This window comes from Schistocerca gregaria, chromosome 5 (assembly GCF_023897955.1).
Source record: "Schistocerca gregaria isolate iqSchGreg1 chromosome 5, iqSchGreg1.2, whole genome shotgun sequence".
Taxonomy (NCBI): Eukaryota; Metazoa; Arthropoda; class Insecta; order Orthoptera; family Acrididae; genus Schistocerca; species Schistocerca gregaria.
Genome location: NC_064924.1, coordinates 627478576 through 627504687, shown reverse-complemented (window position 1 = coordinate 627504687; position 26112 = coordinate 627478576). Strand labels below are relative to the sequence as shown.

At 40.8% G+C, this 26112-nt stretch overlaps 1 protein-coding gene across 1 annotated transcript in view; it reads left to right on the top strand.

Moving 5' to 3' along the window:
* Positions 1-22361, top strand: part of LOC126272233 (putative ribosome-binding factor A, mitochondrial) — a 54192-nt gene extending 31831 nt beyond the window's left edge. The window contains exons 4-6 of the mRNA XM_049974935.1: positions 10288-10427; positions 19174-19293; positions 21643-22361. Coding sequence (XP_049830892.1) covers positions 10288-10427; positions 19174-19293; positions 21643-21960 — 578 coding nt within the window. The 3' untranslated portion in view covers positions 21961-22361. The remainder of the gene's footprint in view (positions 1-10287; positions 10428-19173; positions 19294-21642) is intronic.
* Positions 22362-26112: the final 3751 nt, after the last annotated feature.

Below are 26112 nucleotides of genomic sequence, written 5' to 3'. Positions count from 1 at the left end.
TTCCATGGTGATGGTGTGTTGATGAAGGAGACACGCCGGGAGTGCCAAAGATGGCAGACTTTGCGAAACCTTAATGGTAGACATTTCACAGCTCATATAGAAATTAATAGTAGCCAGATGAATTATGATACCTCAAAAAGAAACATGTACATTACTATTATTTGCACAATAATTCTGGTGGTGTAATCAGATTTACAATATCTTTATTAGTTTAAAGTTCAGTATCTGACGGTAAATTATACAAGTAACATCCAGCAACTAATTTTCAAAATATAAACACTTCATCAAATTTTGTCAATTGCCATGTCTTTAGAAAGATATTAGTGTAAACCTAAATTGGTATGAATTGCAGGCATGTAACTTGAATAGTACATGCGTTATTGGAGGTCAAAGTGGCCGATTACTATCGATCGCGTGAGGCCATAAGTACTCCACAGTTACACAAAAAAAAAAAAAAAAAAATGGTAGCAGCATGCTTATAAATATATTTATTCATCTATGTCTTTGTTTATATCCGATATATACTATTCATGAAGAAATTGGTTAAATATTTACTGTGTTTTAGAAAGCACAGAGACGTTAGGCTCTTGGCCTACTTTTTGTACTATTCCTTCGGCATATGTTTATTTAATTTGTTTATGTATTTAATAATATGTGTTAGAGCGTGTTTATGGTCCAGCTGTAGAAATATTTATTTAATTTCAAGTTATTTAAATGTAACTCCAGTATTACGTGTGTGTTTAAATTTGTTTGTGAGTGTATGTTGACTTGGAGACATGAAGGGAATGCTCTAGCCAATCATAGAACTCATTAATGGTGAGACTGTACGAAAGTGAGGGAGGTGGATCATTTTGAGAGAGGACAGGGAGTTCTGGAGAGTGCAGCACAGGACACGGGAAGTGCTGGACACGATGGCGCGATGTACGTGGAGTCGGCGGAAAGACTTGGACAGTGGAGCAGTTTGCACGTGGTCGCGGAGGATAGAAATATTTCGGAGTGCCGACCTGTGCTCTTGTGTGATTTTCGTGGCTTCTGCAGTAAAGTCGTAGTATGCGTTCAGAAGCGAATATCTCGCGAGCTATGTTGTTGTTCAGAACTAATTATGTGAAGTAGGAATCTATTGTCACCCTGTTATTCAGCTTATATTTTATTTAATATAACCATCGACAGCAATAAGTGTTTTGCAGAAATATACCGCATTCTCGAAAATACTTTACAATCATACTCGTCATTTAAAGTCATTACCTGCAGATTTTCTTAATTGAAATCTTTCATTTATGAATTTATATGTTACTTTCATAATTTACAACTGCCGAGTAACAGAAACCTTCGACCATTCGATTCATGTGTGTATTCTTATCGTATACTGTGGACTCAGCAGTATTTGGCCCCTAATGTGGCAACTACGTATCCAAGCCTCTAGACAAAGAAACCAGCCAGGACTTTTAATATTGCAACTCTGAGTAGTAGGGTACATAGTTGAGGGTCACCACCTCACATCATTGAATTTATTATTTGAAAGCCCACAACACAGAGGACAAGGTCAACCGAAAACTAGAGGGAAGGATGGAGTCGTAGAAGACCTAGGGAAAATGGGATACAGGAATTGGAAAATGCTAGCAAGGGACCAGGATAAATGAAAGGAGGTAGTTGAAGAGGCCAAGGCTCATAATGAGTTGTAGAACTGCAGAAGAAGAGAGAGAATCTTCATTACGAAATTTCTCTACATATTTTACATTTCTCGCGCCCTCTTTATTCTATCAGTGCTTAAAATTGTTCCCCATTTTATTCTTGTTATAACTCCCATAGGGATACTGCAGGAGTAGGTTTAATAATGAATTAAAAAAAATAGGAACATGAATAAGTTACTACGAACACATTATTGTAGATAGGACAGATGTAAAGACCACACCCACCACATTAGTATAAGTTTATATGCCAACTAGCTCGGCAGCTGATAAAGAGTTTCAAGAAAACTGTGATGCAATAAAAGAAATTATTCAGATAGTTAAGGGAGACAAAAATTTAATAGTCATGGGGAATTTGAAAGTAGGAAAAGGAAGAGAAAGAAAAGTCATAAGTGAATACAGATTGGTGGAAAGTAATGAAAGAGGAAGCCGCTTGATAGAATTTTGCACAGAGTATAGTTTAATCATAACTATGCTTGGTTTAAGAAAGAAGGCTGTATACGTGAAAGAGACCTGGAAACACTGGAAGGTTTCGGAGTGGTTATATAATGGTTAGACAGAGATTTAGGGATCTGGTTTTAAATTGTAAGGCATTTCTAGGGGTAAATGTGGGCTCTGACCACAATTTATATTATGAACTGTAGAGTAAAACTGCCAAAAAGATAGGAATTTAAGGAGATGGGACCTGGATAAACTAAAAGAGCCATAGGGTGTAGAGTTTCAGAGAGAGCATTAGGGAACAATTGGCAAGAACAGGGGAAAGGAATACAGTAGGTTGGTTGGTTCGTTGGTTGGTTGGTTTGTGGGGTCAAAGGAACCATACTACCAAGATCATCGGCCCAATACAGTAGGAGAAGAATGGGTAGCATTGAGAGATGAAATACTGAAGGCAGCAGTGGATCAAGTAGGTAAAAAGACGAGTGCCAGTAAAAATCCTGGGTAACAAAAGAGATATTGAATTAAATTGAAAGGAGGATGTACAAAAATGCCATAAATGAAGCAGGTGAAAGGAAATACAAATGTCTCAAAAACGAGGTTGTCAGGAGGTGCGAAATGACTAAGCAGGATTGGCTACAAGACAAACGTAAGGATGTAGAAGCATGTATCACTAGAGGTAAGATACATGCTCTATACAATACAATTAAATAGACCTTTGGAGGAAAGAGAACAACCTGTATGAATATCGAGAGCTGATATGGAAAACTAGTTCTAAGCAAAGAATGGAAAGCAGAAAGGTGGAAGGAGTATGTAAAAGGTCTATAAAAGGGAGATGTACTTGAGGGCAGTATTATGGAAATGGAAGAGAACATTAATGAAGATGAGGTGAGTGATACAATACTGCATAAAGAATTTGACAGAGCACTGAAAGTCCAAAGTTGAAACAACACCTCAGGATAGACAACATTCAGTTAGAACTACTGATAGTCTTGAGAGAGCCAGCCATGACAAAACTCTTCCATCTGGTGAGACAGATGAAATATGTTCAGACCTCAGGAAGAATAAAATAATACCAGTTCCAAAGAAAGCAGGTGTGAAAATAACCGAACTATCGGTTTAATAAGCCACAGTTGCAGAGTACTAACACGAATTCTTCAGGATAACATGTAACAATATTATGAAAAGGAAAGTTGACAGCAAAGGACTTGGAAGAACAGTTGAATGGAATGGACAGTGTTTTGAAAAGAAGATATAAGATGAATACTGACAGAAGGAAAATGAGGATAATGGAATTTAGTCAAATTAAATGAGGTGATGCTGAGGTAATTAGATTATGAAATGAGACACTTAAAGTAGTAGATGAGTTTTGCTGTTAGGGCAGCAAAATAACTGATTACGGTCGAAGTAGAGAGGAAATAAAATGTAGACTGGCTATGGCAATGAAAGTGTTTCTGAATAAGAGAAGCTTGTTAACATTGAGTATAGATTTAATTGTCAGGAAGTCTTTTCTGAATGTGTTTGTATGGAGTGTAGCCATGTCTGGAAGTGAAATGTGGATGATAAATAGTTTAGACAAGAAAGGAATAGAAGCTTTTTTTGGTGTGGTGCTACAGAAGACTGCTGAAGATTAAATGAGTAGATCATGTAACCAATGAAGAGGTACTGAATAGAATTGGGGAGAAGAGGAATTTGTGGCACAACTCGACTAGAAGAAGGGATCAGTTGGTAGGACACATTCTGAGGCAACAAAAGAGCAACAATTTAGTACTGGACAGAAATGTGGAGGGTAAAAATCGGAGAGGGAGACCAAGAGATGAATACAGTAAACAGATTAAGAAGGATGTAGGTTCCAGTAGTTACGTGGAGATGAAGAGGCTTGAACGGAAATGAGTAGCATGTAGAGTTACATCAAATTAGTCTTTGGAGTGAAGGCAACAACAACAACAACAACAACAAAACCAACAACTACAACCTCCATCTTCAACATTTATGGCTTCTTTGCCAAATTTTTGACACCTACAGAATTTTTAAAATAACATGACCTTCGCAACACTTTTTTTTATTTTGCCAGATGCAGTGATCTCTAATTTCCTTATCTTGTATCCTGGTGTTGCATTATGTGAGGCTCCTGCCCCTCAAATCATTGTTCTCCGTTTTGATTTCCATTGTGAGAATTCCCATTTTAATTTCCCCTTTGAAAATTATTATTATGGTGATAATTATTTCTATTATGCTCTTATAATTATTGTGGCTATTACTATAGTTCCTGTCCTGGTACCCATTCCCCTGTCTACTGTTCCCATTATGTGGCTTGAATTTCAATGCCTGTGCAAAGGTTTCTCAATGAAATCTAAAAATTCATCAATGGAATTTGGCAGATTGTCTCATTGTAAATGTTCTGGGAAATATTTCTTGAGCATTGTAATCTCCATCAACACTTCCCCAACGAATGATTTATGCGTGTCAGCTTAGCCAGTTCATGCGCACAAAAAATCCCGTATCGACACACATCCTTGCTTGAAACTTCATCTGGTTAGGAACTCATTCTGAATTCATATTAGCTTCACTTCACTCCAGAAGTTTGAGGAAATGACTCTCAAACACTTCATAGGTGGTAAATGAGGGACTCAGTCAATTTGTACATGATTGTGCATTGCCCTCAAGATGTCTTTTCGTAAATCTAGCTTTTTCCTCTTTTGACATTTGTTGCACAAAACCATCTCTACATGCAGCAAGAAAATCAACTGGATGGTATTACTCATTATCTGCAAAACATTTTGTCATTCCTGAATTAACACACACAACACCTACCACAGTAGCAGCCTGATTTTCTGCTAAAGAATTTAATTCTGCCCATACATCTTTAATCTGCTGTTCCCACTGCAAAACTTATTTATTAATCTCTGCTTCCAACTATTGTCTCTTTTTCACATTCTATCACTCTACCTGATAAATTATTAATAGACTTAGTGGTCACTTCCTCAAGTGCATTTGCCTTAGCACACAATTCTCAACATCACCACCCAGCTCATCCTGTATCTTTCCCGTGTCCCCCAAAACTTTTTCTTCGGTGTTGACTCTGGTGTTAACCAGGTCAACCTCCTCAGAAATTTTGCCTACATCTGCTATTATAGCTTCTGATTTCGAATCAGTCATCCCTTCTATATCAGATTTAATTTTTTTTCACCTCAGCTTTTACTGTTTTGCTGCATTTGTCTGTATTGAACCTAACGCTGTATTTATTGAACCTATCTTTATATGCAGTACCCTGTTAATGTTCAAATTTGTCAGAATTGCCCTTAACTCTGCCATTCAACCATCTGCAATTACGTCTCCCTTCTCTGATTTCGGATTATCTGCCTCACTAATATCACTTCTATTAACATTACCACATTTAGATTGTGGACTAACTGGCCCTCTCACATTATCTGAACCACACATATTAATGACCAAGTGAGGTGGCGCAGTGGTTAGACACTGGACTCGCATTCGGAAGGACGACGGTTCAATCCCGCGTCCGGCCATCCTGATTTAGGTTTTCCATGATTTCCCTAAATCACTCTAGGCAAATGCCGGGATGGTTCCTCTGAAAGGGCACGGCTGACTTTCTTCCCCATCCTTCCCTAATCCGATGAGACCGATGACCACGCTGTCTGGTCTCCTTCCCCAAACCAACCAACACATATTAATGCTAATGGTTCAAGTACTTAACTTATCACTTTGCTGCCTGAAGTGTCAATGCTGATGAACTTGAAGTCACTGCTGGTGGCCTGAGGTGCCACTTCCACCATTGCTACTCGAAATCTCCACTGCTATTGGCTGCTACAGACATGAACTCACCATGACTATCTAGCCTTTTTCTTCTTCCTTGAAGTTCCAATTTCCCAACACCTAACTTCTGCTCCTGATTCTCATGCACGTAACTGCTGCAAAACCTTATGCTTGGAGCGTTAGAATTACAACTGCAATTCTAGATTCATATCCCAGACGAGAAAACACCCAATTACAACCATACCTGATGGTTACAGTTAACGTAGTTTCTCTTCCTAACAGCATCCCATAAGAGCATACCAGTTGCGTCTTTATGAGCAGTTACTTGTACTTTAGGTACTTGGACTGTTCGCAGCTCTGATTAAAAAGAATAGCTCAATATTTCATAGGCTCAAGCTGCACACATCTGCGTTCAAGACCCGCAGCTAATTCATTCCAAATAATAATCTGTAATGGTGATTCTGCAGTCAAATAGTTTTTCATTGGCTAGAATTGCCAGTTAATAAAATACGCCAAAATACAAAATAAGAGTGAAATGAATGATTTAATAACAGTGTTCTATTCTAACATCTGTAATTGATGTAGATGACAGAGTATTATGTTGAATAATGTTTATTCAAGAAAGAACATCTCAAATAAATGGGAAGTGGTCCTACAACGTTCAGTTAAAATACAGAAAGAAAATACCCTTATCAAATGCAGTAAAGTTAGGTTGAGAGTGTTACGAGAATAGTAGCAAAATCCCCGGACTAAATTTTGATCAGAGATATGTGAAAATAAATCTGTTTCATAACCACAACACATGAAATATTCACGAGCTCAAAACAGTTCAGAGTTCAATATGACGATTCACTAATTAACATATGCAATACGAAGAACAGTAACTCATACTCTGCCTATCCTCATTTCCGTAATACAAGCGGAAAAAATCCTACACTGGCATATATTCAGACCTCTCTAAACATAAATTCCATTCTGAAGTTGAAGTATGGTAGCAGCTGTTCAGTGCCCTAAATCAAACACCTCCATGATTGGATACGACTTGTTAGCACGGACAGGTCTGACTTCTTCCATAACTCACATAAAAATCTCTTCACTCAAAAAGTCCCAGTCTCTACTTAATTCCGTAATGTTTTGCTACTGTCTGCTTTTCCATTGGTTGAAGGCTCTCCCCACCAAAAGTACATAATTTTTTTTTGTTGACATAATTGACTGAACTTGACCACTTTCCAGACTGAAATAATATATTATGACTATATTCAACTAAATAAATGTTATAAACTTTTGGCCTCTCGGACCATTCACGTATAAATAAAGGTTTCTCTATAAATAAATAAGGAAGTATTCTTGTACAAGTGCACTCACAATAAATGTTGATAGATTGTCATTAAACAGTAAATCATCGAGTAGAACAGAAGTGATATCTGACATTCCACAAGGTAGTGTCATAGGCCCTCTGCTGTTCCTGATTTACATAAATGATCTAGGTGATAATCTGAGCAGCCCCCTTAGATTGTTTGCAGATGATGCTGTAATTTACCATCTAGTAAAATCATTAGACGATCAATTCCAATTACGAAATGATCTAGAGAGAACTTCTGTATGGTGCAAAAAGTGGCAATTGGCACTAAACGAAGAAAAGTGTGAGCTCATCCACTTGGGTACTAAAAGAAATCTGACAAATTTTGGGTATACAATAAATTGCACAAATCTAAGGGCTGTCAATTTGACTAAATACCTAGCAATTACAATTGCGAGTAACTTAAATTGAAAAGACCACATAGATAATATTGTGGGGAAGGCGAAACAAAGATTGCAGTTTGTTGGCAGAACACTTAGAAGATGCAACAAATCGACTAGAGACAGCCTTCATTATGCTTGTCCGTCCTCTGCTGGAATATTGCTGCGCGGTGTGGGGTCCTCACCAGATAGGATTGATGGAGGACATTGAAAAAGTGCAAAGAGCAGCCCATTTTGTGTTATCGCGCAATAGGGGTTAGTGTGTCACTGATATGATACACAAGTTGGGGTAGCAGTCACTGAAGCAAAATTTCAATCACCAATTTTCTCTTCTGAATGCGAAAATATTTTGTTGACACCCACCTACGCAGGGAGAAATGATCATCATAATAAAATAAGAGAAATCAGAGCTCGAATGGAAAGATTTATGTGTTCTTTTTCCCACGCGTCATTCGAGAGTGGAATGATAGAGAAGTAGTATGAAAATGCTTCAATGAACCCTCTGCCAGGGACTTCAGTGTGAATTGCAGAGTAACCATGTAGATGCAGATGTAGATGTTATTTACGCATGCTTGTCAGAAGCTCCTTTTTGGCACTGTTCTACAAAGCTGGTGTCAGCTAATACATACAGTTGACCGCATCTTAAATTAGCATAATTGTGTATTATGAAGTGTAATTATTATTTAAATTAATTTACTGTATGTTTTTATTTTCTGTTTGATTGTAGAGGGTACAACATTCTGACAAAAATTTGCATAATAAAAAGATATCATAAGTCAGTAAATAAAACAGATGCAGATGAGCAACTTTCAGGGATTATAGCTATCTGAGATATCGTTATTTGAAATCAAATGAAGTGTTTAAAAGTTGTTAATTCAGAGGTTCATTATAAATTATTAACATTTGTTGTTTTACAGATATTGAAATTATTGTTGTAATATTGGTGGCCTCTCATTTTTCTGGGATTGCCGATGTATTCAGATTTGAATTAATATTTGATTGCATACTATTCTAAGACTCTCAAAGAGCTGTAAGAAATGATCTTTCAGTTTATCCGACACCCTGCCGATTATTGGAGCATTGTCTGTCCTCTAAAGGTATCGACACGTCAGAATTCCCTGTACTGGGATTTAACCCACATCTGGCCATGCTGCTCAGCTCTGCACCTGGCTGGTCTGTACCAGTTACTGTGGCTCATCATCCGCAGCCATTTGACTGAGTGACCACGTTGTGCCCTGAGCCCCAGGCCTGCACACGCAAATTCACTGTACCTCCTGCCAACTGTAGGCGGCCAAATTGCTCGCCTACATACTCACAACATTACATGTTCCTGTTCATCATATAACGTCTGTTCGAGATGTTATCCGTCTGTTCCACTGCTCTTCCAAGTTCTTTACACGTTCTGACAGAATAACAGTGTTGTCGAAAAACCTCCAAATTTTTATTTCTTGCCCCTGTTCTTTAATTCCCTTCCCAAGTTTCTCCTTGGTTCTTAGGAGGTTGCTTTCAATCGTATCTCAGTCTCTTCTCAGCTACTACCTGCCTTTCATGTTTCTCAATTCACAGAACATCAGATTGGTTTCTACACAAGTTGTAGATAACATTTTGTTCCATGTATATATCTCATTTGGTACTGTGGGGAAAATGTAGCGGAAACAGCAAAATAGACAAACTTGCAACTTTCATAGTTGTGATGGTTGTTGATAGGAGGACATTTGAGAATTTTTTCTCGCAGATTTATGGTCTACAGAAGGAAACTGATATATATGTCACCAAACACTTCTTACTTGAATAGTGAGTGTCTCTGTGTCCCTGAAAAGGAATTTCACAGTGGTATTGAACATTCTGCATGTTGTCTCCAGTTAAGTGAAATATGTATTAAAGAAAACAAGTAGCTTGCTTGAATTTCTCTTACAGCACATTTGTCAGAATGATGATATTGTACATCGCAATACTTATTTATTTAATAAATGTGTTTGAGTTTAAATTTGCCTTATTTCAACTGTAGCCTAAGTCATCTGTCCGGGTAACATAAATAACATTGCCTTATATGTTACTAAATGATATAATGTAAAGGATAGATTGCTACTCACCATATAGTGAGATGCTGAGTGACAGGCAGGCACAACAAAAAGACAGCTAAACAAGTAAGCTTTCAGGCTAAAAGCGTTCTGAATTAGACAACCTTCACACAAATGCAACTCATACACACATGACAACTGTCTCTTGCTGCCAAGGCCAGATACTTGGAAATTTGAAAAGTTGAGATCACAATGAATGATTCTTTATCCAAACAAGCCAATATATACCAACTGAAGCTGCAAACCATTGGCAATCATGAGTAGACAATAGACAACAATCGTCAGTGGTTGACAATCGGTGGCAGCGATTTGTTGCATGAATATGATTAGTGTTGGAGTAATAATGTCTAATTTACTTCCTAAGGCAGTTAAATGGCTATGAATTAATCTCGTGACATGAGAAAAGAAATAGCATTGGGTAGCACCCTCGTAGCACAAGTCAGTAACAGTTCATCAAAGGTGAAAGCTTTTACTATCTTTAGTTCATTGTGATTGAATACATCTCTCTGTAATCTAACTTTTGAAAAGTATGTTTTTTTAAAAAAAAAATATTATTATTGTTATTCCAGATAAACATTACTCAAAAACAGCTGAAGTTGAACGTCTGTTGCAAACTGCAGATTTTGGTGAAGATTATGTTCCTTCTGCCGATGGTTCTTCGATCCGATCAGAATTTACAGAAGAATACACACTAAATCAAAAGAAAGAGGTAAATAGTATTTTTAGCTGTGTTGCAAGTGACTGGAAAATGTGCAATTCAGTCCCACTTCCTAGAAGGGTTGTCACACTAATGCGCACAATTATAGGGTATATTGCTGAAGAAATATGTGACACATTTTTGTTCTCACATGTTATGATGTTTTTGAAGACCAAAATCTCCGCTGTAGGAATCAACATGGATACCACAAATAACAAAATAGTAAAACACTTGACTCACTCTATGGGACCCAGAAAGTTGTAGATACCGCCAATCAGCTTGGTGCCTTGTTCTTTGACTTCCAGAAGGCATTTGCCACAATTCTGTAGTGTTGCGTAATGACCAACATAAGCGTACCTTAAATCCTGAGTCAGCTTTGTGATCGGATTGAAAATTTTGTAACCGAGAGAACACCAGTGTGTTTTCATTAATTGAAGAAGTATTCAGATTGAAAAGGAGCTGTGGGCATACCCCATGGGAGTGTTTTCATTAATTGAAGAAGTATTCAGATTGAAAAGGAGCTGTGGGCATACCCCATGGGAGTGTTACAGGACTATTATGATAATATTGGAAGGCCCCTAATGCTGTTTTGCAGATGATGCTCTTGCATGTAGAGAGGTCATGCAGCCAGAAAATCTAAGAAAAATTCAAGAAGGCCCATAGAAGATTGATCCTTGGTGCAGAAACTGGTAATTAATTCACAGCATCAACAAAATTATTATGGACAAATAGGCAGAGAGGTCCATCATTGTTTATGTGACGGCTGAGCAATTACTGGAAACAGTCATTATTGTTAAACATCTGGGAGCATTTTTACATGGCAGTTTAAAGTGGAACTACCTCATGAAATTAATCATGGGAAAGGCAAATGCCTGCCTGAGATTCATTGAGAGAATCCGTAGAAAGTGAAAGCCACCCATTATGGAGATAGCTTACAGAAACCTCGTTTGACCAATATTTGAGTATTGCTCATAAGTGTGGAACTGTCACCAGATGGGATTAATGGAGGAAGTACAGAAGACCCAAGTAGGAGTAGTATGTTTCATAACTTATTTGTTTAGTTAATGCAAAAGTGTCACTTTGATGATGATACGTCTTTAGTGCTAAATGCCACAAGAGTGTGGTTTACTATAAAAATTATGAGAGTGTATGTTTCTATAAGAGTGAGTTAGTAGATAGTTTCCTGTTCCATTAAATTGTGCACCCTGCTTTGTTCTGTTATGTTGCAGAATAAGTTGGTAGTATACGCTTAAATGTTTGAAAGTTCTATCCCAAAAGCTCAGGGTAATGGCATTGGCCTCTCTCTCTCTCTCTCTCTCTCTCTCTGTGTGTGTGTGTGTGTGTGTGTGTGTGTGTGTGTGTGTGTCTGTCTCCATATCCTCCTTCTCCTCATCCCCTCTCTCTGTTTCATTTCCTTCCCCTTCTCTCGGAACTCAGCCTAGTACATTGTTGTTGTAAACAAACTTTGATTGGGAACTGAAGTTGCTTAAAATGAATGGGTAAATCAGTTGAGATCACTGGTATGCAGGGTATGAGGGAGACCTCCCCAGCTGCTGGACATTGTGTCACATACTTCTATCCTGTGAACAGGTAGCCTTAGAAAGTGTTAGATTATTCATATTCCTTAGGAGTATTCTTATTACAAGCCAATAAGGTATGAACACAACTTTTCTGGTTTCTGTTGAAACCACCTGTGAGGAAGAAAACGAAACAGCACATTGTTGTGTATACAGTTTCTGCTAAGTATTGTAATTATGTAAGAAGAAAGAATATACATTAGAGAAGCAGTTTGTCTAATGGTTTAAATGCGCCACTATCATAGTTACAGCTGACTGTGAGAAAGAAAACTAAACCACATGTTTTCACAGCACAACATTTCCTTTCTTGCAGCCAGTTTTAACAGAAAACCTGTACATTGTAATTTAAAAATATCAGCCCATGCCCTCTGAATGTTTAGTACAGTATCATATAAACATTTGAAGTAAATTGGTCAAAAACTTGTAGCAGTTTGGCTACTTTGTTTCTTGTCCTCGGTGTCGACATACTGCATAGCTACACTGGCTGAAAAATTGGTTGTGGATTCCGACACTGACTACTGTAAATAATGTAGGTGACAGGTTCACCGTTGTGTTTCACAGTACTTTAATTTCACTGCTCACAACCCCCAAATAATACACAGTTATATGGCCAGTGCACTATTGTTTAACTTTTGATAAGCCTCATTAATAGTGTGCCGGCAAACCTCCACATACTGCTACAATAGTTTACTACTGAACATTTACGAGCAGTAAAAACCTAACAACAACATTCACTGTTTTGCAAAAACAGACATAATGTCTTATGGGATTACAGCAATCAGTGATTTTATAATTTTACTTAAGAACCGTCTTGACTGCAAATTTTTTTTATTCATATGACCGGTTTCGGTTCATTCAGAACCATCTTCAGATCTGATATGAAAATTGCTGGATTTGGACGAGTTACTCCTGTAACTGAAATATCAGATCTGAAGATGGTTCTGAATGAACCGAAACCGGTCATATGAATTAAAAAAAAAAATTGCAGTCAAGACGGTTCTTATGTAAAATTATAACATTCACTGTTCTTGAAGAATAGAAAGGTACATATAGAACAGACACTGTTGTTCGTTTTACACAAGGCCTAATTGTTTAACACTTATTCCACAGTTAAGTTAAAGCATTGTTGTTGTTCTAACCAACACAGGTTTCTTGTCTGAAACTCAGCCGTGGACTGACTGACTCGGGACCAAAAATCAGGCCCTTATATGTTATCACAATAATACATATTGAAACTACACATTTATGGGAACTGGATTGGTAATCGGGATATAGGAAACTTAATTCCCATTTATGTCGCAGCTTGTATATATTTGCACTTGACACTGCGCCTCCATGCAGAATGAAGTATAACAAAGAACTGAGTAAAGTAAAGATGGAGGCTCGCACACAGGCCCCCCTCCCCACCCTCCGCATTGCAGAGTACAACAGATGTCCAAGGGTGAGGGTGTGCAGGCATTGACGTCCGTAGAAATCGTGTGCGTAGGCAGGCGCACCACAGCCACTTCCATCTCAAACGAGGTGGGTTGTGCAGGTGGAGCAGTGAGAGGCAGGTCCACTTCGTAGTCAGTACACTCAGTTGTTCAATACTATAGAAACGTCGTTCACTCGGTGTAGTGGCATGCTGCATGACAAACTGATAGTAGGTGTGTGTGTGTGGGGGGGGGGGGGGGGGGGGATCATCTGCAGAGTCTTACTGCGGCAATGTGAGACCATCAGGGTTGACAACAACCAGTTTCATGTGATGCAGAGAAATTGTCTGTGTATGGTTTTTAATTATGATATCAAAACTCGTGTCCCCGCGCCACAGGACCTTGTAGGGGCCAAGATAAGGAGATTGAAGAGGGTGCCTAACTGCATCACCATGCAGCATGATATGGGAGCAATCGGAGAGTGTGGTGGGAACGTAAGTCTTGGGCAGTGAGTGACTGATGGGTGGGTGCAAACGCGTTTGTTGCAAAAACGTGCGCATCCCGCTAATGAAATCTGATGAGGGGTGAAGATCCTCACTAACCTGGAGAAGAACAAGTTCCCCCAGTAGGACCAGATTCTCACCAAAAACAAATTGGGATATAGTCCCCTGTAATTCAGTTTTATAGGTCGAGCATAGACCAAGTAGCACCCATGTGAGAGCTTCCAACCAAAGACAATCATGGCATCGAAGGGCCGTCTTGAGGGTGTGATGGCATCTCTCCACCAACCCATTACTTTGTAGGTGATAGGCAGTAGTGTGTACTTTTTTAATACCACAGATATTGCAGAGGATGGTGAAAAGGGAGGATTCGAACTGTCGACCCTGATCGGTGGTGATAGTGGTCGGACACCCGAAATGAGTGATCCATGAGCCAATGAAAGCCTTGGCTACCGTCTCAGCAGTAATCTTAGGAAGAGGGACAGCCTCGACCCAGCGAGACAAAGAGTCGTTATTTGATAAGATATATCTATGGCCCTCCGAAGGAGGAAGAGGACCGATCAGATCAATATTTACGTGATGAGATCGTCCTGCGGGAATGTCGAACTTGCCCAGAGGCGGGGAGGTGTGGCAGCTGATCTTGTTGCTCTGGCAAGTGACACAGCTGCATGCCCAGGTTTGACAGTTGTTTGATATTCTTCCAAACAAAATGTTCTGACACGAGACGTGGTGGCTTGAACGCCAGGGTGGGCTAGGTTATGCAGGATGTCAAAAACCTGTCAGTGCAGCTCAGGTGGGAGCAAAGAGCGTAGGGTGCTGATTGAAGAATCACACTATACCTCGTTGAAAACATCAGGAAATTTACCCTTTGTGAAAACAAGTGATGTTTGTGGGTCTCGTAGGAGAGCCTGAGAATCTTCATCAGAAGCTTTGAGGGAGGCCAGATTGGAAAGATTAACAATGCGGGAAACAGCACTGACTGCAACATTATATGCACCCTTGATGTAATGGACGGCCATTGTGAATTGAGAAACCAGGTCAAAGTGGCAGTAACACCGAGGGGGTGGGTCCTCAGGTGGGTTGCAGAATGCTTCTGCCAGTGGTTTGTCATCAGTGAGGACGAAAATTGAACGTCCCTCGATGTAGAGGCGGAAATATTTGATTGCCTCCTAAACAGCAAGGAGCTCTCTATCGAATGCAAAATATTTTCTCTAAGCTGTAGATAGTTTCTTTGAGAAGAAATGAAGGAGAGAAACTGTGTCGCCCTTGCGTTATTGCAACACTGCCCCCACTGCGCTGCGATGTCGGTGGCGTCTATACGTCTATAGTGATGAGTAACTCGGCTGAGGGGTCAGGGTGGGCGAGAGTGTCACAGTGTGAGTTAAAGAAGTCTTCAGAGCCTTGAAGGTCTCTAGCATTGGAGCAGTGTTTGATACTGGAAAGTTGTTTACCTGATAGCGCGACCATCAGGAGTGCCTGAATAGTAGTGGCAGAGGGCAGATGGCAATGATAGTAATTGATGGTGCTGACAAAACAGCGTAGCTTTTTGTAAGTAGCTTTGGGCGGTAGAGATGTGATAGCCTGAGCACAAGATTTGGGAGGCTGAGCTGCTGAAAACGAGAATGTCATCCAGATAAGCAAAGCAAAACTCGAACTGTCGCAAGGTAGTTTGTGAAACGTTGCCATGTTTGCACCTCATTCTTTAGGCCAAACGGCATGAAGTGGTATTGGAATAAAATGAGCGGCGTGATAATAGCTGTCTTAGGAATGTCTTTCAGCGCCACAGGAATCTGGTGGTAGGCGTGTTTATAGTCAATAACACTGAAAATTGTGGCGCCCAATAACACATGAGTGAAGTCATTGATGTTCGGCACTGGGTAATTGTCCATGACGCTACGAGCATTTAAGCGCCTGTAATCGCCGCACATTTGAAAAGATCCATCTTGATTGGGGACAACATGGATTGGCAAAGACCAGTTGCTGTGTGAAGGTTGTAGAACACCTGCCGCCAAAAGTTCATTAATCTGGTGCCGGGCCGCGTGCAACTTGATAGGGTTGAGGCGTCAGACCTTATGCCTAATAGGAGGGCCGGCAGTGGTAACTATCTTGTATGTCATTCCATCAGTGACTGAGGAAACTGAGAGCTGTCCATGAGATTGGTTAACATCCTGGTGCCAAGTCTTCGGACGAGTAGGGCGCAACAAGGTGTAGCCATTAACATGAATGAGGAAAGGTAGCACCAGAGTCACATGTCTCTTACGGGAGCGTGGTGTGCGCTTGCGTGGAGGGGGTAGGTGCGCACTCAGTGCCAAGCGAAGGGGAACGGGCAGCGACTGTCTGCTGTTAACCTTGCACTGGACAACCTGCCGGACGAGAGCAGCGCAGGCATCACACATGGGGCCACAATGGCCGGTGGGTCATGTGGCTGGTGAGTGAGAGAGGGGGAATACTTATCAACACGCACGGTAGCTGTCCGAGAGGTAGGCGTGGTCGTAGCGTGCTCGCGACTGTCATTAGCAGCACTGTTTGAAACACACGGTACTGGTTGAGGTGAGCGGGACGGAGGGAGGGGGGGGGGGGGGGGGGGGGGGGTTGGAACGTCACACACAAGTAACGTTTGTGGACTAACCTGGTGAGAGTTTGAGCTAGGCTCAGCCGAGCAATCTTGTTTAGGTGGCAGTGCTGTGGACTGCAGTTGCAGAAGCGAGGTATGAGCCATGACAAGCTCGCAAGTGGGTGCAATGCGTTGTTTCAGCTTCTTGTTGTCCTGGCGGAGTTGCGTCACCAAGTCGTATTCTGACAGTAGGTCAGTAACACAGGTCACAATGTTGCCTGCAAGGGCGGAGCTCTCGCGTATGATATCGTATGTTGTGGTGGAAACAGAGCGTTGGACATAAATACAGGTGCATGGTATGTGAGTGTTCGTAGGATGGTGGAGAACTGAACCCTGTACTACGTTCACAGATGGTTCGTAATGAGACAAAAATCCAAACCGAGGATTGGTTCATTGATGTCGGCAATGTAGACATCCATGGAAAACGTAGAGAAGAAGATGGGGTCACCGTAACCTTTACTGAGCCTGAGGTAGGTGCTGTTGACGCGTTGACATCTTGTGGAAGTGACTTCATCTGTGAAGAAGCAGGTGAAGCCATCAAAATAGGTATGATCGACACGTCAGTACCAGTGTCAACCAGAAAAACTAGACATGACACAATGTCAGTAACATAGAGACAACCAATCGGCCGGCCGGACAAGTGAACAGAGTGTAATATAAGAGAACACCTGTTAGGTTCCCAGCAGGACTCAACGTCTCTTAGTTCCTGTGGTCGGCCTATGGGTGTTGGCATGGCAACCTGCACTTCTTGGCATCGTTGCCTAACAATTTGTGGTACCAGCAGAAAGGTCGAGTAGGGTGAGCAGGGTCAGGAGGAGGTGGAGACTGTGACAGCGGGGGCGGCTTGTCATCATTGATTTGTTCCAGTAAATAGACCGGTACATAAGGTGTGTGGACAATCCTGGAGTGCTCAGACAGCGGAGAGAGTGAGCTGACACTGCCAGGAGAAGCAGAAGAGGTGACAGCGGAACGAGCCCCGCCTCTACCAGCTGAAGTTTGGTATGCAGGGGCGGCTGTGTCGTTGAACAGTGTGGAATGAACTGGCTGATGTTGGTGAAGCAGCGAATACAACTGGTCAGCGATGCTTAGGCGGGAGCCGATGGACTCAAACGAGTCTGGTAACAGATGGATCTGTAGATCAGTAGGTAGTTTAGCAGGCCACACAGCTCATAGCGTGGCGTCAGGCATGGTATGCTCGTTCACAAGCAATCGAAGGCGGCGCCAGAGTTGTGAGAGGGTGTGTTCCCCCAGGTGCTCCTCGTAGAGAATCTTGATTACTTACTCTTGTGGCGAGAAGGCAAGTAATTCCATTATAGTCTTCCTTGCAAACTTGTATTTTGGTGCAAGCGGCGGCGAAAGGAGCAGGTCACAAATCAAATCCAAAGTAGTTGTAGAGGTGTGTGATGAGGCAGAGAAACTTTGAGTTGTTGTCAGACACATGATGTAACTTGAACAGATGCTCAACAAGCGCGAACCACAATGCTGGGTTGTCCTTGTATAAGGGCAGTAGCTTCGGTAGGCAGCCAGGAGGGGATGACGGCAGCAGCTTTGGTGTCTCCTGGGGTAGCGGCTACACTGAGGTTAAGTCAGAGGTCAGTGCGGTAGGCCCAGATTTAAACCAGGTGAGCGAATCTGTAGTAGCGGCAGCTGATTTAGTTGACTGTGTGTCATGAAAACATGACGCGGCAGGAATGGACGGTACCGTGGAAACAGGCAGATGGACGCCACACGAGTGGGGCCCAGTAACTGGAGCGTGAGTGACGAGCACTGGATGGAAATGACCCGCTTCCAGAACAGGGCGAGAGACCGGCGCGGCAGACACAGGCGGTGTTGTGGGAGTGGCAGGCAGTTGAGCGACTGGAAATGTGGACCCCTGCAATTGAAAGTGGGGGAGGGGGGAGATGAGATTTTCACTCTGCAGTGGAGTGTACGCTGATATGAAACTTCTTGGCAGATTGTGCCCGACCGAGACTTGAACTCGGGACCTTTGCCTTTCGCGGGCAAGTGCTCTACCACTGGATGTGGTAGTAAAGCTGTGAGGTCCGGGCCTGAGTCTTGCTTTGCTAGCTCAGATGTTAGAGCACTTGCCTGTGAAAGGCAAAGGTCCCGAGTTCGAGTCTTGGTCGGGCACACAGTTTTAATTTGCCAGGAAGTTTCAACTATCTGATGCATTAAATGTCTGTAGTGCATGTGGAGGGGCCACTGAGGAGGCTGGAGACTTTGCCAAAAAATGACATGTAAGAAACTTGAAACATTGCTATGAAATGAACATATTGAGTAATCAGTGAAAAGTGACAGTTGTACACAAGTTACCCTCTGTCACATACTGTAAGCTGGCTTGTGGAGTAAATGTGTAAGTTTACTTTCATAGAAACAGCTCAAAAAACTCTTCTTATCTTAAAAGTTGCTTTTTGATACAATGTAATGTATGGGAGTTACAGTCGTAATTGTCATACACCCAAAAACCACATCAGCAACACCACTGCAAAAGGGAAAGAAAAGAAATCCTGTTGAAGATTAGTGATATTGCTGCTTCTTATATATTTACTTTGTAACTGTGAGATATACCAAGAGCATTGGTAAAGTAAACTGCCTTATTTCCCTTAGATTTCACAATTACTGTTGTTGCATCTATAAATTTTTTTCTGTTTTTAGGAGAAAAAGGATTGTAAAGATGATTTGTTAAATGAAGAGGAATATAATGATGATGACCTGGACTTACCAGTCATGAGAATGGATGTGTTGGGTGTTGATCATAGTGCAATAATGAAAAAGGTAATTTTAAAACAAATTTGTCATTTTTTCTAAAGAGTTACTCATTTTCACAAAAAATTCTGATATTGTTAAGCTCATTTCATACTACATAATCTGCACAATAATATAAAAATGAAGCTGCAGGTGACATGGGCATGACAGATAACATGTTATACCTAATGTCCATAAAATTAGATGCAGCTGAGGATAAAAACAGAAACTTAAAGTGGTTAACGATGAGCACGGCTAAAACCACAACTATCACAAATTTGTTGATTTTCTTTTTAAAAAGTCCATTTTTCTCAACAGTTATGCGGGGGTGGGGGGGGGGGGGGGGTGGGGATCTTTACATGCACACCTGCAGTCTAGATAAATGTAGATTACTAAATACTCATAGTCCCATGCAGTGCTGTTTTTCTGGGAGAACGCTGGGGAATGAGTACCCCTAAACTTTTTTATCGTCAAAGTAATTTTTTTACGACGATGAGAACTTGGAAAAATGCCAAAGATTTATTTGATGGACGTAAATTTTTTATTTTGTTTTTTTCTGTTGGTAAATGCAATACGAACAATACCAGTGCAGTTTTTGGTGGGAAAAGCAATTTCATTGATTGTTTCAAGCATTTCAAAAGCTCAGTGAAGTAGGCAATACCGAGAAACACCCAAACATACAAGAGAATGTGGTATTGAATACTTCAGTCTACATCCCCTCACGTGAAGCATGTGATTCCCATCAACACCTGAACAATAAAAGAAAATGGTATCGTACACTTCAGTTGACCTATAGTATACCTCAAATGAAACAGGTGAATCCAATCAACTCTTTGACATACAAAACAATACAAGGAAATATTACCAAACACATATTTTAACCTATATCATATCACATATCTGTTTAGCACTACCATCACCCACTATTAACGGGCGAGGGTACTACATGCTTGTCGAACTGGTTGCCAGCGATTCATTTGTCGAGAACGGATGCCGCATCTTTGAAATGGAGTCGATTGAAGAGCCCGATACTCTCTCTTTCTTTTTCTTCTTCTTCTTCTTATTCCCTTCCCCCCCCCCCCCCCCCCCCCCCCCTACTGCTATGTTGTTGACGTCATGGCTAAAAGCAGTCGGGTGGTATCCAATGCTTCAGTTATAAGTAATTTTCGCTGCATGATATCCAATGTCGGAATACTGTCAAACTTTTTTTAGAAAAAAAGCTCTGGTCCCATGTGAACTGAACAGAGTGCAGGTAATTCCTTTATACAAAAAGGGTAAAAGATAGGGTGCACAGAATTACTGGCCAAGATCGCTGATATGTTGCAGAGACATAGGACACACAGTAAGTTCAACTGGTAGGAAATTTTGTGGAGGAAAATAAAGAGTCCATCGGTAAATCAGAACAGATTTGGGAGAAACCACTTGTGTGTGTAATGGTTTGCTTTGACCAGACTGCAACTCAGTGTATCATCTTTACAGTAATTAGCTATCCTTTTTCTAGTATTCGGGATATTCTAACCTGGAATTTCCATTGTTTCATTAAACTTTTCATATTACCATTTCTACTTCACTTAATCTTTTTTCTCCCTTTGTATGGAGTAATTTTGGCGGTGTGTCAGTTTTCCGTCTGAAGTCATTATTCTTCATTCAGCTCTGTTATCCGTGTGAGCAGTTTCTCTCAGATTTTGAGTTGACTCTGTTTCATGATCTCAATAGTAACTGAGTTTGCTTCATTTGCTCACCACTATCACTATAAATTGCTCCTGATAATCATCATCAGCAGCATAATCTTCATCAAGAGTTATGTCTTTGTTGTGTTGCAGCATGAGTTATACTTTTTTTTTGTGCCAGAAACGAATAGATAGTTTGTCTCATGAACAGTCATGAGGATCTTAAGAACTGAAGCAGCACAAAAAAAAAAAAAAATTCATTTATGTACTGTGCACTTCAGAACTTGATTGTCATATGGATGAAGATCATGTGGCTCTGTTGTAGACAACTTCTCACTTTCCAACATGTAGCTAATATTCTAAGCTCAAAATATTTTTATTGTGTTTATACAGAATTCACTAGCGTTCTGAGGTAATTTCTGCTTTAAGAGATTTAACAGTTTATAAATATCATTTTTGTCCTAAGGAAATATTTACTGTACAGCCTGATAAAGATTTCAGTTAGTAATAAGAATGCCCATCATTTATTACAAATTTCTCTTAATATGAGGGTCTCAGTTAAGATTCATGAATGGCACAAATGAGACTAATTATGTGAAATGAGAAAAATAGTGTAATTAGTGATTTTTTACTGTTTTTCTACTATTATAAAAACTTCTAAAAGTATTTGTGTTATTTTGAGTCTTTTGAATGTTGTTTCATTTTACAGATAGTGAGGTCAATGAAAAAAGCAAAAGCATCTCATAGATTTGAGGGTCCTGAAAAGCCATTGGGCACTCTTTCAGAAAGTGATACAGATCAGAATATTGCATATCTAACTCCAAAGCAACAAAGACTGGAATTAAGTAAATTTCTAACACAACGGAAGAATCTTAAAAACAAGACTCGCACAAGGTCCAATGTGGATTTGGACATGTTGGATGAGAATAACGTCACTCACAACAGTTCCTTCAGTCAGTTTTTGGATGATGATAAAGAGGAACAAGATTTTATTGAGTATGATGATTCTTATTTAAGAAGACACTGAATTGTAAGTGCTGAAAGGATGTTGCTCCATGTACAAGGAATAATAATCAAATAAAATTAATGTCTTAAAAGTTATTGGGCTGTTGAAAATTGATATTTTCAGTGTGGTGCTGTAATAGCGAGCTTACAGTGAATGCTGTACTTATATTTAATTTGACTTCTATGTTGTATTCCTAGCTGTTATTGGCGTGATGTAGCTTAGTGAGTGGTGCATGTGGCAGCAGGTTCTTGGCAATGTTTAATATGTGGGTGATGAATTGTGTATATAACCAACAGCTGTTACAGTTAACAAATATTGTAACGATGTTGCCTTTTGTGAAAGCATAAAACAATCATTTCCATTGTAATCCATGTATCAGAAGCGTCTGTCCTTGTTTGAAATTAAAACTGTTCCTTGATAAATGCATCATATATCATTCAGTTGTAAAGAAGAGAAAAATTGGAGTTACTGATTAAGTGAAATGGAGTGCAGAAATCAATGATTGGGAGCATACAGGTTTCTGACATAAAATCAAACAGGAACTGAAGAAAGCTGTCCTCGTTGGGCCACAACAGTCAGTAAGTGCATCATTGTCTCAAAAGAAATAAATAAGGTATTCCATAATCTGAAATAATAGTACTGCAATAAATGGAACACTTAATTTATTTAGTTTCACTTCATAAAATAGTATTCAAGTAGATGTAGATCAGTAGTGTAGAAAATAAATCCTTGATCTTTCAGAACTGATGGTCTACTTTCCTAAACAAGGAATATGCTGGAAAAAGAAAAAAAAAGAATGAATTGCAGGACAATTAATTTCACAACCATGAGGAATTCCACAGTTAATGGTGTTATACCAAAGAAGACACTGGATGAAACTATTGAAGGAATTGCAGTGTAGAATTGCATGGACAAATTGTCATTTTATTGTATTCTTGTCAGGTCTGCAGCAGCCTCGTACAGTCACTCTGACACAATACTTTAGCAGTGCATCTGGTTGCTATCTCCAGGTGAGAACACAGTTTGGTAAATCTTAATGGAACTAAATCCTGCTGTGAATGGCAGGAATGAGGTGCAGTGAGATTTATCAAACAGCATTCTCACTTGAAGATAGTGGCTAGATGGACTGCTAAAGTACTGTGTCAAGATAATTAACTGATTCCTGCTCTGAACTGTAGCGTTTTTATACGGAAGATTGTGACAAAGTGGGCCACAGTAATATTGTGTTGAAAAGACTGTATGGTACAGTTACAGACTCAGAAAGAATATAGTGAATTAATACATTAGGAAAGTCTATGTAGTCACATAGAGTGCCATTTCACATATTGACATAGTTACAGTAATAGTGAAAACAACAGGTCTTATTTTCTTTTTTATGTAGTAGTATCAAGAGTTGATAATTTGATCAGACATTGATTCCCTTGGCAGATTTATATTAGTCTGCAAGAGCCTCAATAATGTTTTGCACTACACTCATGACTGGGACAATTTGTGTTTTTTTTATGGAAAACATCTTACTTTGTACGCCTTGAACCTTAGGAAATCACTGTGAACAGGTACCTGCATAACCTACATTTTCAGTGCATTTCAGCAGAGGCAGTTGGGAGGACTGTCACCACGGCCACTATGCAACCATCTCTGCTTGATCAATTTGTGCCTCTAGGCATCCATTATGAACAACAGTAAGTACTGCATGTACTGTGGTACACGAAGAAGTGAGCAAGGGAACACCTGGAGTGGAATGTAGAGTAATGGCATCCATTTCTCTTCACCAAAGAAAGCAGTATTTGCCTGATATCTGATGATTGTCGTAATGACTGTAGAGGTGGCCAGCTACTAATGCACGCCTCAAGCATGCATTTCCATGAGAGCAACAGGGAGATGGGTTAGTCATGCTTTGTGCTTGTATGATGTGTGAATATCAGACACCTCTACATCTGCAGCTACACCTACATACATACTATGCAAGCCACTGTATGGTGTGTGGTGATTGGAATGACTCCTTACCTTCTCCCTTAAAACATATACAGACACAAGCAGACATATTTAAAGGCAAAGAGTTTGGGCAGAGATGTCAGTAGAGGCGGAAGTGCAGAGGCAAAGGTGATGTTGAATGACAGGTGAGGTATGAGTGGCGGCAACTTGAAATTAGCAGAGATTGAGGCCTGGTGGATAGCGGGAAGAGAGGATATATCGAAAGGCAAGTTCCCACCTCTGGAGTTCGGATAGGTTGGTGTTAGTGGGAAGTATCCAGATAACCCGGACGGTGTAACACTGTGCCAAGATGTGCTGGCCGTGCACCAAGGCATGTTTAGCCACAGGGTGATCCTCATTACCAACAAACCCTGTCTGCCTGTGTCCATTCATGCGAAGGGACAGTTTGTTGCTGGTCATTCCCACATAGAAAGCATCACAGTGTAGGCAGGTCAGTTGGTAAATCACGAGGGTGCTTTCACACGTGGCTCTGCCTTTGATCGTGTACACCTTCCGGGTTACAGGACTGGAGTAGGTGGTGGTGGAGGGTGCATGTGACACGTTTTACACTGGGGGCGGTTACAAGGGTAGGAGCCAGAGGGTAGGGAAAGTGGTTTGGGTATTTCATAGGGATGAACCAAGAGGTTATGAAGGTTAGGTGGACGGCTGAAAGACACTCTTGGTGGAGTGGGGAGGATTTCATGAAGGATGGATCTCATTTTGGGGCAGGATTTTAGGAAGTCATATCCCTGCTGGAGAGCCACATTCAGAGTCTGATCCAGTCCCAGGAAGTATCCTGTCACAAGTGGGGCACTTTTGGGGTTCTACTGTGAGAGGTTCTGGGTTTGAGGGGATGAGGAAGTGGCTCTGGTTATTTGCTTCTGTACCAGGTCGGGAGGGTAGTTGCGGCCATGTGTGAAAGCACCCACGTGATTTACCAACTAAACTGCCTACACTGTGATTCTTTCTATGTGGGAATGACCAGCAACAAACTGTCCCTTCGCATGAATGGACACAGACAGACAGGGTTTGTTGGTAATGAGGCTCACCCTGTGGCTAAATATGCCTTGGTGCACGGCCAGCACATCTTGGCACAGTGTTACACCGTCCGGGTTATCTGGATACTTCCCACTAACACCAACCTATCCGAACTCCGGAGATGGGAACTTGCCCTTCAATATATCCTCTCTTCCCGTTATCCACCAGGCCTCAATCTCCGCTAATTTCAAGTTGCCGCTACTCATACCTCACCTGTCATTCAACATCATCTTTGCCTCTGCACTTCCGCCTTGACTGACATCTCTGGCCAAACTCTTTGCTTTTAAATATGTCTGCTTATGTCTGTATATGTGTGGATGGATATGTGTGTGTGTGTGAGTGTATACCTATCCTTTTTTCCCCCTAAGGTAAGTCTTTCTGCTCCCGGGATTGGAATGACTCCTTACCCGCTCCCTTAAAACCCACATCCTTTCGTCTTTCCCTCTCCTTCCCTCTTTCCTGACAAAGCAACCGCCGGTTGCGAAAGCTCGAAATTTTGTGTGTGTGTTTTTTTATTGTGCCTATCTACCAGCGCTTTCCCGCTTGTTAAGTCATGGAATCTTTGTTTTTAATATAGTTTTCCCACTTTTATACTTGAAGTAATGTATCTAAAATAGAAAGAAACTTCCACATGGGAAAAATATATTAAAAACAAAGATTCCAAGACTTAGCAAGCGGGAAAGCGCCGGCAGACAGGCACATGAACAAAACACACAAACACACACACAGAATTACGAGCTTTCGCAACTGGCAGTTGCTTCGTCAGGAAAGAGGGAAGGAGAGGGAAAAATGAAGGGATGTGGGTTTTAAGGGAGGGGGTAAGGAGTCATTCCAATCCCGGGAGCGGAAAGACTCCCCTTAGGGGAAAAAAAGGACAGGTGTACACTCGCACACACACACACATACACACACACACATACACACACACACATACACACACACACATACACACACACACACACACACACACACACACACACACACACACACATATCCATCCGCACATACACAGACAAAAGCAGACATCCCCTAAGGGAAGTCTTTCCGCTCCCGGGATTGGAATGACTCCTTACCCTCTCCCTTAAAACCCACATCCCTTCATTTTTCCCTCTCCTTCCCTCTTTCCTGACGAAGCAACTGCCAGTTGCGAAAGCTCGTAAT